General features: G+C 41.0%; 1 protein-coding gene across 3 annotated transcripts in view; it reads left to right on the top strand.

Annotated features, from left to right (window-relative positions):
* The window catches only part of LOC138763673 (LHFPL tetraspan subfamily member 2 protein-like), a 271,965-nt gene that overhangs the window by 222,162 nt on the left and 35,451 nt on the right, over positions 1–14,352 (top strand). For all 3 annotated transcript variants that reach the window (XM_069938217.1, XM_069938223.1, XM_069938234.1), the window contains one exon: positions 4,979–5,772. In XM_069938217.1, the coding sequence (XP_069794318.1) occupies positions 5,343–5,772 (430 nt within the window). In that variant the 5' untranslated portion in view covers positions 4,979–5,342. The remainder of the gene's footprint in view (positions 1–4,978; positions 5,773–14,352) is intronic.

Below are 14,352 nucleotides of genomic sequence, written 5' to 3'. Positions count from 1 at the left end.
GAGGCGTTATCAGCCCACTGGCGGTGGTCAATGTGGCAGGCACCAAGAGATTTCTTTAGGCAGTCCTTGTACCTTTTCTTTGGTGCACCTCTGTCACGGTGGCCAGTGGAGAGCTCGCCATATAATACGATCTTGGGAAGGCGATGGTCCTCCATTCTGGAGACGTGACCCATCCAGCGCAGCTGGATCTTCAGCAGCGTGGACTCGATGCTGTCGACCTCTGCCATCTCGAGTACCTCGACGTTAGGGGTGTGAGCGCTCCAATGGATGTTGAGGATGGAGCGGAGACAACGCTGGTGGAAGCGTTCTAGGAGCCGTAGGTGGTGCCGGTAGAGGACCCATGATTCGGAGCCGAACAGGAGTGTGGGTATGACAACGGCTCTGTATACGCTTATCTTTGTGAGGTTTTTCAGTTGGTTGTTTTTCCAGACTCTTTTGTGTAGTCTTCCAAAGGCGCTATTTGCCTTGGCGAGTCTGTTGTCTATCTCATTGTCGATCCTTGCATCTGATGAAATGGTGCAGCCAAGATAGGTAAACTGGTTGACCGTTTTGAGTTTTGTGTGCCCGATGGAGATGTGGGGGGGCTGGTAGTCATGGTGGGGAGCTGGCTGATGGAGGACCTCAGTTTTCTTCAGGCTGACTTCCAGGCCAAACATTTTGGCAGTTTCCGCAAAGCAGGACGTCAAGCGCTGAAGAGCTGGCTCTGAATGGGCAACTAAAGCGGCATCATCTGCAAAGAGTAGTTCACGGACAAGTTTCTCTTGTGTCTTGGTGTGAGCTTGCAGGCGCCTCAGATTGAAGAGACTGCCATCCGTGCGGTACCGGATGTAAACAGCGTCTTCATTGTTGGGGACCCGTCCCCTGAAACCCTCTGGGATCAGTTGAAGGCTACCATACTGCAATCCACTGAAGAGGTACTGGGCTTCTCCTCCAGGAAAAACAAGGACTGGTTTGACGAAAACAGCCAGGAAATCCAGGAGCTGCTGGCAAAGAAGCGAGCTGCCCACCAGGCTCACCTTACAAAGCCGTCCTGTCCAGAGAAGAAACAAGCCTTCCGTCGCGCATGCAGCCATCTTCAGCGCAAACTCCGGGAGATCCAAAATGAGTGGTGGACTAGCCTCGCCAAACGAACACAGCTCAGCGCGGACATTGGCGACTTCAGGGGTTTCTACGAGGCTCTAAAGGCTGTGTACGGCCCCTCACCCCAAGTCCAAAGCCCGCTGCGCAGCTCAGACGGCAAAGTCTTCCTCAGCGACAAGATCTCCATCCTCAACCGATGGTCAGAACACTTCCAATCTCTTTTCAGTACCAACCGCTCAGTCCAAGATTCCGCCCTGCTCCAGCTCCCTCAACAGCCCCTAAGGCTAGAGCTGGATGAGGTTCCCACCCTGGATGAGACATATAAGGCAATCGAACAACTGAAAAGTGGCAAAGCAGCAGGTATGGATGGAATCCCCCCAGAAGTCTGGAAGGCTGGCGGCAAAACTCTGCATGCCAAACTGCATGAGTTTTTCAAGCTTTGTTGGGACCAAGGTAAACTGCCTCAGGATCTTCGTGATGCCACCATCATCACCCTGTACAAAAACAAAGGCGAGAAATCAGACTGCTCAAACTACAGGGGAATCACGTTGCTCTCCATTGCAGGCAAAATCTTCGCTAGGATTCTACTAAATAGAATAATACCTAGTGTCGCTGAGAATATTCTCCCAGAATCACAGTGCGGCTTTCGCGCAAACAGAGGAACCACTGACATGGTCTTTGCCCTCAGACAGCTCCAAGAAAAGTGCAGAGAACAAAACAAAGGACTCTACATCACCTTTGTTGACCTCACCAAAGCCTTCGACACCGTGAGCAGGAAAGGGCTTTGGCAAATACTAGAGCGCATCGGATGTCCCCCAAAGTTCCTCAACATGATTATCCAACTGCACGAAAACCAACAAGGTCGGGTCAGATACAGCAATGAGCTCTCTGAACCCTTCTCCATTAACAATGGCGTGAAGCAAGGCTGTGTTCTCGCACCAACCCTCTTTTCAATCTTCTTCAGCATGATGCTGAACCAAGCCATCAATTATTTTTAGAGCCCTTTTAAATAACAACAACATGAGCTACCCGCAATCCTTGGCACCTCACCCGTGACTAAGGTTGTGTTAAATAATTGTTAGATAAATACATCAGGAAGGGTCCCAACAATTTCTCCTCTAACCTCTCTCAAGGTCTGAGGGAATACCTGGGGATTTATCCACCATTATTTGCCTTAAGATAACAAACACTTCCTCCTCTTTAATCTTTATAGGTTACATGACCTTACTGATTGCTTGCCTCTCTTCCCTAGAATCTGTGCCAGTTTTCTGAGTAAATACAGATGAAAAAAAAATTAAGATCTCTTCCATTTCTTGGCTCCATAAATAGCCCACCACTTTGATCTTCAAAAGGACCGATTTGGCCCCTAACCTTTTGTTCTTAATATACATGTAGAAACTCTTGGGACATGCCCTCACCTTGTCTGGGAAAGTAAACTTGTGCCTTCTATTAACCCTCTTGATTTCTTTCATAGGACTTTCTTACATATTTTATGGTCCTCAAGTACTTCATTTGGTCCTTGTTGCCTCTACCTACTGTACACTTCCTTTCTTCTTCTTAACCAGACCCCAATATCCCTCAAAAACCAAGATTGTTAACTTTACCTTTGATCCTGACAGTAACATACAAACTCTGTATTCCCAAAATTTCACCTTCTATGTCCTCCAACATACCAGGACATCCTTGCAAAAAACTTGTCCAAATCCACATGTTCTACATCCTTTCTTATTTCTTCAAAATTGGCCTTCGTCCAATTTAGAATTTCAACCCAAGAATCAGACCTATCCTTATCCATTATTGGCTTAAACTAATGGCATTATGGTCACTGGATTCAAATTGTTCCCTGAACTGCCTCAATTCCTAATAGGAATATTATGAATATCAAACTTCATATTCTAAGTTTTTTTCTCTTCTACCCTTCCCCCCATACCCACCTGTGACCTCTTCACCTATACTCATCCCTGCTCTTTCTTCCTTTCCTTTCCTTTCCTCTCTCCTCCCCTCCCCTCTCTTCCCTTCTCCCTTCCCTCCCCTCCCCTCTCACCCCTTCTCCTTTCCTTTCCTCTCCTCTCCCCTCCCCTCTCCTTTCTTCTCCTGCTCTCCTTTCCCCTCCCCTCCCCTCTCTTCCCCTTTTCCTCCCTCCCCTCTCTTCCCCTTTTCCTCCCTCCCCTCTCTTCCCCTTTTCCTCCCTCCCCTGTCTTCCCCTTTACCTCCCTCCCCTCTCCCATCCCCCTCCTTTCCCCTCTCCCCTCCTCTCCTGTCCCCCCTTCCCCTGTCACCCCTTCTCCTTTCCCTCCCCTGTCACCCCTTCTCCTTTCCTCTACCTTCCCCTCCCCTCTCACCCCATTCTCCTTTCCTCTCCCCTCCCCTCTCCTTTCTTCTCCCACTCTCCTTCCCCCTCCTCTCTCTTTCCTCCCCTCTCCTTCCCCTCTCTTCCCCTTTCCCCTCCCCTCTCCCATCCCCCCTCCTTTCCCCTCTCTCCTCCCATCCCCCCTCCCCTCTCACCCCCTTCTCCTTTCCTCCCTCCCCCCTCTCCACCTCACCCCACCCCACCTTTTTATTCAGGTGCTTGCCTGATTTTTGCTCATACCTTGATGAAAGGCTCAGGCCCAAAACTTTGGTCATCTTTTACTTCCCACAGCTGCACTACCTGCTGCATTTCCCCAGCACTTTTATGTACGGCGTTACATCACCAGTGTCCACAGACTTTCCTGTTTAGTTCAAAATAATGGCATTATGGTCACTGGATTCAAATTGTTCCCTGAACTGGGTGGGTGAAATCATTGCCAGAAAATGGCAATGATTTCACCCACCCAGTTCAGGGAACAATTTGAATCCAGTGACCATAATGCCATTATTAATTTAAAGTTTTGCGAGCTTTAAGAAAGGAATAGTTGCATCTGTTTTGCCTTCCTCTTGAAGTACGAATGAAGAGAAACCTGGGGTGACTGTCGTTCATTAAATCCAGCCTCTCCCACTGAATGTAATCACTGAAAAAGCAGGCAATATCTAAGCCTGTGTTACAGGCGATGGACCAAGAGGAGACTCTAGTTCAATCACTCTCTGATCTACCATTAATTACCAGTGCTGAGAATAATAATAGAATATCTGTTTATTGAATCCAGTTTCTGAAATGCACTAGTCAAAAGCAAGAAATCTACAGATGTTATCCATAAAAGTGGTGGAGAAACTCAGCAGGTCACGCAGTATCTACAAGAAGCAAAGTGATATAATCAATGTTTCGGGACTGAGCCCCTCGTCAAGGTGCAAACAAAGATTGGACAGGCCCTTGAATAAAATGGTGGAGTTAGGGGTGGAGTGGAAGAAGGAAGGAGGAAGGGGCAGGGGAAGGTGCACAGGCCAACATAGGTGAATGTAGGTGGGAAAGAAGAAGAGAAAAAAGCTGAGGTAATGGTGGGAGAGGGTAGCTCCCTAAATGGAGAGGAAAGGGGGTGGGGAGCTGGAGGAAAGGAGACAGATAGGGTAAGAGAGAGGGGAGGAGGGGTCTAATGGAAACTGGAGAAATCGATGTTAATGCCATCTGTTTGAGAGTGCCCAGGTGGAATATTAGACTTTGTTCCTCCACTTTGCAGGTCGCCTCAGTTTTGTGGTGCATAAGGCCATGGACAGACAAATCTACAGATCCTGGGGTCCATAGGTTGCTTTTCTCAAATGTACTAATCTCTAAAGAACAGAGACCCGTGGTTTCCAGGCAACAAAGAAGTATGGAATACACAGTTTAAAGTCATAACTTTCCTGCCAATTTTGTTTGCCAACATCATGTTAAATCTTTCTAAGTCGTATGTCAGAATTTAAGTGAAAGGCGGAAAACTTTTCCCTCTCTGGGTGGGGTTTTAACCAGTGTAACGTTTGTTTTCTCTCTCCCTTTTCCTTGTAGGTGTGTTTATTACAGATAATGAACAGTATTGTGGGCAGACTTTGAAACTTCCTGTACTGATATATAACGTCGTATGCTGGTCTGCACACTGATAAAGAGACACAAATCCACTGAAACTAGATCTGAGGAAGAATCAACCAGGGAACACTGACTCACAAGACGATCCAGTTGGTCAATGAACGCAGCTGAAGAAATTTGTGGCATTTGATTTCATTCTGTTTGAAGCAAGGATTTACTTTGTCACCGGCATCTCAAAAAGTATTGCAGGACCTTCAATTCCTGTTTGGTTCTTTTAATTATCTTTCTCAGAGAATTTTTTGGTGCAGACTGATTAGACCGGCTTGGCACCAGTTGGGATTAAATCATGTGTCATGTGATTGTTACCTGTCGCTCAATGCTATGGACCCTGCTCAGTATTGTGGTAGCCTTTGCTGAACTGATTGCCTTCATGAGTGCAGACTGGCTGGTGGGCAGGCCAAGGGGGAACGGCATCCCTGCTCCAGCAAACCGCTCCAACACTTTGAGAGACCCTTTCCATCCAACTCTGGGGATATATAGCCGCTGCATCAAGCTGCAACACCTGGTGAACTTAAAGCGAGGGAGTCTGTGTGGCCCATATGCAGAAAGCTTTAATGAAATTGCCAGTGGATTCTGGCAAGCGACGGCTATTTTTCTGGCGATGGGGATTCTCATTCTGTGCGCCGTCGCTTTTGTGTCGGTCTTTACCATGTGTGTGCAGAGTTTCCTGAAGAAAAGCATTTTTAACATTTGTGGATTACTACAGGGAATTGCAGGTAAGTTTAACTTCAGAGGGATTGCCACAGACAACCATGGAATTACTTACTTTTCAGATAGTTTAAATTTAGAAATGTATTTTCAAATTCTGCTATTGCCTGTTTTGACATTAATTCAGCTGTCACTCCATCAGAACAATTGTTAAAGGGTGGTATTGCATGTACATGGGTGTAAATCAACTCAAAAATGAATTTCTCCCAGGTTTTCTGGTTTCCAGGACTACCTCTGGGTGATTTGTGGGTCTGGTTGGTTTGCACTCAATATTATTGCACAGGCTGTTAAGATTTTCTAAACATATCCTTTATCTCAAGAGCAGCACTCCACCAAATACCTGACCTTGAAAACAATATGCATTGTTAACAATTCCTTCCCATGAAAGATAAAACGACCTTGAAACACAAGTCCCTCATGTAGTTCCAGCTCGTCATGCTCACTGGATGGTGTTCAATAGAGAATTAGAGACTACCGTTTACTAGAGTTTTTCATTCGACATGCCATTTAAGAGGTGGGTACATTGAACATTACAGACCTTTGGCCTCGATGTTGTGCCAACCTATATGAACTTACTCAACCTTCCCCACCTTACACCCATAACACAGTATTTTTCTTGCATCCATGTGCCTACCTAAAAGTCTCTTAAATATCCCTGGCGATGGATTCCAAGCACTCACTATTGGCAAATGGGAGCAGCTTAGATAGACAACTTGTTTGGTGTGCACAGGTTTGGCTGAATGGCCTGTTTATCTCCTGCATAACCCTATGTTTCTTAAATCTATGATGTAATTTTGTTTAACTCTCAGTTGAATTTTACACTTTTGCTGAGTGTCGCTGTATCTTTCTAGCACACAACTCACATGCACCAGTTTGAAGACTGTTAGTAAGTTCTTGGGCAGTGGGGCTGAGTGGGAAAATGGATCTGCTCATGACTAAATGGTGGGGCAGACTCGATGGGCTGAATAGCCTGTTTCTTCTCCTATGTCTTAAGGTCTTATAATCGTGGTTGATTGGTGTAATATTGGTTGAGGTCATTTTATGTGGGATGACCTCAACCAATATTGGAACAACGTACCTTTCCATATAAACAATGTTAAGTTGTCAATTATTAACTGAATAGTTCAGCATCAACATTTCAGTCAGTAAATTCAAATGTTTTTCTGAGTGCTGCAGATCAGGAATTACCAAAGGGGGTGATAAGAATATGTGGACAACTCACTCGCATGGACATACCTCACATACCATGTGCAGCAGGCTGCTTCTGGGCTCGGTGTACCAGAGCTAGATGTTGTCTGCACGTTGCATTTGGTTATGAACTTTTTCAATTGGTAGTATGAAGTCTGTCCAAGTTCCTGATCCCTAAGCTAGAACATTAGAGACCAGTTATAACATTGCCCTCCCTTACTGCCTCAGCTCAGTCATCACTGTGGCAGCTGAGAGTTCATGTGCCACCTATCAAAACAAGAACTTGGTGGTTCAGTTCAAAAGCAATAGGTTCTCGGAACACAGGTGGGCGTGGTAGGAGCAGAACTGTTGAAGGTCCGTTCCAGAAGAGGGAAAAGAAGTAAGACGGAGAGGCAAGTTATCCAGGAATGATATTTGAAGATGGATTTGGTCCAGATCGTGTATAATGTGCTTCATAAACAGAAATTAACTTTCTCCCTGTCAGAGCAGCAAAATATCTACATTACATAATATATTTAAATTATGATAATTATGAGGTTGGATTTGGCACCATCTCTTTCTTCTTCCTTATTCTAAAGAAATTGATATCAGATGGTTGAAAATTGGCTATTGGGGTCTCCAAGTTACCATCTTTTTAAAGGAAATGTTAGGCTATTAATTTGTAACTTTCAGCATGGAAGAAGACATAGATGGGTGCTGGATGATTGGCATCGAGAGACTGGGCCTGAGAGCCTATTGTGGCGCGGAATCACTCCATGGAAACTCAATGGGTTATTGATAAGCAATGTGGTGAAATTGTTTACCGAATGGTTGCCAATCTTGAACATGGAGGTAATATCAGTTTTAGCAGTTTCATCATTGCTTGCGATGTATACATTTATAATACGTGTGTATGAAAGAGCATTTCTCTGTTTACTTCAGTCTCCAGAGCAGATTGATATTTTCATGCCAAATTAAAGAGGACCAATTCTGAAACTTTTAACAACTGAATGCTCACTGCATAGGAATGATTTGGTGAGAGACAGGTCAAACTCAGACAGATGGGACTGACTTGGTCAGCACGGGTATTTTGGGACGAAGGGCCTGTTTCCATGATCGACAACTTAAAAATGTGTTTCATCAAAGTTACCTACTGATTTGTTTAAATTTGCTTGAAAGAAAACCTTCCCTTTAATTGCAATCATAAAATGACACAATGTATTGTGCAGAGGAAATGACCAAGTCCAGGTCAAAGATCAAGACCCGCACTTCACCATTGATCCTACAGTTTCCACACAAGAACTGTCTCCATAGCAACCTACTTCCCACACTTGGTTTGAGTCATTGCATGAATATCAATTAAGTCAATATGCTTGTTCAATTTTTCTTCAATAATCTACATTTCAAAGCATTTTCTTTTGCACTCTAGTCACATGCTCAACCTATGGAATGTTCTAGTGAAACATTATTCAGTGAAATGATTTATATCTTGTGTAATTGTGTAAATGTCACAATCAAAACTGTGGGAAACCCCAAGAAGCAACTGAGCAGGAGTTTCAGAAGAATGACAGGTGATCATATTCAAATACAAAATTCAGAAATTAGCAGGGCAGAAGTGGAAAGTGTAAATGAAAACAAGGGGGAGGAGGAGTCACGTGATGGAGACGTGGCCGGTAGGAGAACACCAGCCCTCTCCAGAAAAGAAGAAATAAAGTGAAGAAAATACAAAGTTCAAGAAACACAAAACATAACAAATAAAAGATAAAGTTGTAGAGCAAAGAAAGAAAATGGCACCCAAGAAGAAAAAAATAAAAACAACGGGAAAAAAAGAAGAAAAGATGCTGGAAGAGAAAGGAGAAGGCCTTACCTGCATGAAGAAACAGGGAGCCGTCGTGGAGAAGAGAGCCCGTTCTCCAAGGTTGGTGATGACCCCGCTGAGTTGCGACCTCCCAACTGCTGGACTGCAAAAATGGCTCTCTGAGCTCTCTGAGGAGTCGCGCATGCGCAATGCGCTCACTAAGGAAAAAGAGAACACCGACCGGAGGGGGGCCCAGCTGAGGAACGAGCAAACACAGCGCGTCCAGTTGTGGGATGCCCAACACCAGGGCTCTCAGCTGGAAGAAGAGGAAAGTGACAGGAAAGGGAGTGATAGGAAAGAAGAACAGCAACAGGAGGCCCAACAGAGGCCCAGAAGAAGAGGACCAACAGCAAGAAGCCAAGCAAGAAGAAGCCCAGCAAAGTGAGGCAAACAACTCAACAGGAAAATCAGAAGAGACACAGATACAAGGAAGAGAAGTAGAAGAAACAAACACAGGTGCAGACATAGAAGAAGAGGAAGAAGACCAAGATCTGCACAGAGAAAGAGAAGGTAAAATAGATGGACAGAATATAGATTTAAAAAATTTTCAAGAACAAATGAGAGCATTAAAAAATTAAAATTTAGTGAAATGAAAAGTACAGAAGAAAAAGTGAGTAGAATAGAGCTGGTCAGAAATAAGGAAAAGATTAGAAAATGTGGAAGAAAGTGACCAAAAAGTTAAAGAGTCATAAGAGTTGTTAGCTATACAGGATATACAGGATATATTAAAAAAGCTGTCGAACAATAAAACGCCTGGAGAGAATGGATTCCCAATAGAATTCTATAAAACATTTAAAGAGTTATTAATTCCTCCTCTCCTGGAAGTAATGAACCAGATAGAAGAAACACAACATTTTCCAGATTTATGTAAGACAGCAATAATTATAATAATACCAAAGACGGGGAAGGATCCATTAACACCAGCATCATATAGACCAATATCCCTACTTAATTCAGATTATAAGATAATAGCAAAATTATTAGCAAACAGATTGGTCGACTGTGTACCAAAAATAGTAAAACAAGATCAAACTGTATTTATTTTAAAAAAATACAAACAGCGGATAATGTCTGTAAATTTATTAATTTAATTCATGCAGTTCAAGGAAATAAGATGCCAACAGTGGCTGTTGCTTTAAACGAAGAAAAAGCCTTTGACAGGGTAGAATGGAATTATTTATTCAAAGTATTACAGAGGTTCAATCTTCTGGAAAAATATATTAATTGGATTAAAGCATTATCTAATGGACCATTGGCGAAGGTAACAGTAAATGGATATTTATCGAACCAATTTAAATTAAGTAGGTCAACAATTTAAATTAAGTAGGTCAACAAAGATAGTGGATGTCCACTATCTCCCTCACTGTTTGCTTTAGCAATAGAACCATTGGCAGAACTGATAAGAACAGAAAATAAAATAAAAGGGATTAAAAATAAAGGAGAAGAAGTATAAAATCAGTTTATTTCCAGATAATATCATAGTATACTTAAAAGAAACAGAAATATCAATAAAAGAACTACATAAGAAATTGAAGGAATTATGGAGAAATATCGGGGTACAAGATCAATGCAAATAATGAGTAATGCGGATTATACAGAATTTAAAAAAGAATCACCATTTAAATGGCAAACACAATCAATCCGATACCTAGGTATTAGATTAGATAATAATTTAAGCCACCTATACAAATTAAATTATCAACCATAAATGAAGAAATTACAGGAAGACTTAAAACATTGGAAAGAATTGCCACTAACATTGATAGGAAGGGTAAATTGCATTAAAATGAATGTCTTCCCAAGGATACAATACTTATTTCAATCATTATCAATTCCCTTTACAGATAAATTCTTCAATGAACTAAAGAGAATAATAAGGAAAGTCTTATGGAAAGGGGGTAAACTGAGGATAGCGTTAGATAAATTAACAGAGTGGTACAAACAAGGTGGTTTGCAGTTACCAAACTTTAAAAATTATTTATCAGATTTTTATCATACAAAGGAAAAACCAGATTGGACTAAGACAGAGCTAGATAAAATAGGGTAGAAGGTACCGGAACATATACTTTATAAGTGGGATGAAAAACTGATGCAATATAAAAGTTCACCAGTACTGCATCATTTACTCAATATATGGAAGAAGATTCACTTAGAAAGGAAAAAAACAAATGACCAACTACCAAAATTATTATTGACGCAAAATCAACTAATCCCTTTTACAATAGATAATCTTTCCTTTAGAGAATGGGAGAAAAAAGGAATTAAAAGAATAGAAAATTGTTTTTTGGGAAATAATTTATTAACATTTGAACAAATGAAGTACAAATATGGAATAACTCATGGTACAATGTTTGCATACCATCAACTGAAAACCTACTTAAAGAATAAATTGGGAAACAGTCTGAGATTACCAGAAGGAAGCAGCTTTGAATATGTGATTACAGAAACAATTTATAATGAACATGTACATCAAGCTGCAAGAGAAGGAAAATGGTGAAATAAGCTATAAACCCAAACAAAAATGGGAAAAAGATTTAAACATAAAGATAAAAAATGAAATATGGGAAAAGTTATGCTCTGGAACTATGAAGAATAATAAACACAAGGTTATGTATGATACAATATAATTGGTTACACAGGTTATATATCACACCCCAAAAGTTAAATAAATGGAATCCAACTATATCAGATAGATGTTTTCACTGTAAGAAGGAAATGGAAACAACAGTACATGCAATTTGGGCATGTGAGAAAGTGGAAAAGTTTTGGGAAGATCTAAATCAGGTATTGAATAAAATCACAAAAAGCAACATACCAAAAAATCCAGAGACCTTTCTTCTAAGTAATATAAGAAGTAAAGAATTAGGCCTCAAACTGGATGAAACACATTATTATGATAGCCTTAGCTGTAGCAAAAAAATGTATGATGTCAACTTGGAAATCAGAAGAGAGCCTGAGAGTACAGCAATGGTACATAGAAATGAATAAATGTATTCCATTGGAAAAAATAACATATAATTTAAAAAATAAAGTTATATTATTTGAACAAATTTGGGAATCGTACATGGAACATAACAGAGAGGGCTTTCCGCGGACCTCCACCCCCTAAAATGATAAAATGGTAAGAAGACAAAATGACGTGATCCAGTGTGTAAAATTAGATGACACAATTTTCTTGTTTATTTTCATTGTGTGATGACATTGTTTAATGGTTTTATTGTATTGTATATGTTGAACATTTAATGGGTTTGGAGGGGGGTGGGGGGGAAGGTAGGGGGGAAAAAAAGGGGAGAAAATGCCACTGTGTATATTTGTATGTATTTTGATTGATATGGTTCACAATGTGAAAAATAAAAAAATTGAACAAAAACAAGGGGTCATCGAGTGAGTATTTAGGACAGTGATAAGGAAATAGATCTTTATTCCTGCAGGCTTAAAATATTTGGAATTCTAAGCATGTGGATGCTAAGCTTGCTGGCATAATGGAAAATCTGATAAGGAAATCAGTGCTTGATTGTACTGACTGACAGATCAGGCTTGAATGTGGTTGTTAATATTTCTTGTTTCCATTTGTTGTGTGTCTGAGTTTTGAGCTCTGTTTCAAATCTTCAATGTTCCCCCAGAATTTTGTTTTTAATTCATTCATAAGGTTTCTTACCAGTCAGAATAGCATTTAGTTTTCATGCCAGGCTGGTCGCTGCAATGAGTGGCTTCCTAAATTGATTTAAAGTGCGGTTAAACCTCATTGGTTTAGTTATTGGTAAGCAGAGGAGATTTCTTGCACTGACCCCAGTGAACCAGGAGCTTTAAACAATGATCCAGTAGATTCACCTTTACAGATACTAGCCTTTAACCAGCAGATTCATTTAATGACCTCTCCCCCTCACCTCCCCAAGTGTAATTTAAATGCAAACTTTGATTTGCTTTTTTTTTGAAAAGCACCTGCTTTTTCTTTTGTCGTTCACATTTTTTATTCTGAAATCTTGTAATCTCTCCTGGGTGCCTGGGCTTTCTGCCTGTATTAGAACTATTAAAAATCATATGTTGTGAAGAAAGAAGGAAGGCAATGATGTTTCACTTATATTTGTTCTGAGAGATGTATAATTAATGGAGTCTCACACCCATCACCACAGAATGTTAGTTCACAAATCTTCCATGATGAGTTTGACATTATTAGTTAAAACTAAAGTGTAGTTTGCTTCATAATAAGCATCCAGTCTTCTATCATCTGAGGGTTGAAGGGCCAGTGAAGTTGTTGACAGAACAGAGCCTAGAACAAGGGTCTCCTGATAACAAGATAGCTCTTCAGGTCTGTAATGAGGTAAATGGTTATATTTTTTAAAATTATGCATGCGAGTACTCAGATTTTTGGGATTAGGGTGAATCTGAAAAAGACTCAATGCAGGGGATAAAAAAAATACCATTGACTGACAGGCTTGATGAGATGTATTTCCTAAATCTTTTTCTATGTCCTTTGAGATCTGTTTAAACCTTTTGGTGTGTAGTATGAAAAATAATGAGAACTGAACTTCTATACTATCGCGTATTCTATTAAATAAAGTCCTTTATTAACAGAGAACAGCTCTCAACTAACTGCAGTGGCATCACATACAATAGGCAGCTCTTAAAGCTTTAAATATATCCAATGTACTATACTGCTTTCAGTTTAAAAATACCGATGAACAAAAATAGATGTTTACCTATAAAGACTAAATGATCATATGGCCTGATATGATCTGTTATTGCTTTGACACACACCTTTTCAGAATTTTCATTGTTTGATCTATATAAAAATGGTGGGGAAAATGCAGGCATCAATTGGTTAAATCAGGAGACTGCAAAAGCTTTCACTCAAGTTCTGGAATGACAGCACCTCTGGCAAAGCAAAAGTGAATCAGAATTATTATACTTATCAATGCTGTAAAGACAATTATGAATTCGTTGATGAGATAATATGGGATGTTGTCAGAAAGGTGCTATTTTTCTTTAACCCTTTGAGGTTCTGTCTAGAGATGAGCTGAAGCAGGTTGGTGATGGCAAAGGTACTTGAGCCGTGATGAATGTTTCATAGCATTCTCAAGTGCTGGATAATAGCTGGGAGCAGATTGGCCCACTCCTGCTTCCTTCATGTCTAAACTTTGCTCATTAATTCAAAATTATTTTGGCAAGCTATATTTCAAACATCCAGAGGTGGCCTTTTTCCCAAATTTATAACATTCAAAGGTCTTAATTTACAAAACTTTGGCACCGATTGCCTGGGAGTAGCATAGATATAGTTTGTAAACTATTACATTCTGCTATTTAAACATAAGTGTTTTTCCATTTGAAAGTTGTGTCTTGCATTTTGGGTAGGATCTGAATATTGCACCAGAGATTTCATTTCTTTGGATTCTGAGTTACATCGATACAAAAATGTGTCGGCGTTGCAGGAGCTGCTGTAACAGAGTGCTGCTATTGGTGTGGACCTGTGGAGAGCAGAGGCACAGCACTTCCCCACAGGGTCCAACTGCCCAGTCTGACTGCCTTCAGCTCCATACAGGCTTTAAATTGCCTGCTCAACGAA

Source organism: Narcine bancroftii, chromosome 1, assembly GCF_036971445.1.
Source record: "Narcine bancroftii isolate sNarBan1 chromosome 1, sNarBan1.hap1, whole genome shotgun sequence".
Taxonomy (NCBI): domain Eukaryota; kingdom Metazoa; phylum Chordata; class Chondrichthyes; order Torpediniformes; family Narcinidae; genus Narcine; species Narcine bancroftii.
The sequence above is the reverse complement of the archived record's forward strand: the minus strand, read 5'-3'. Positions and strand labels throughout refer to the sequence as shown.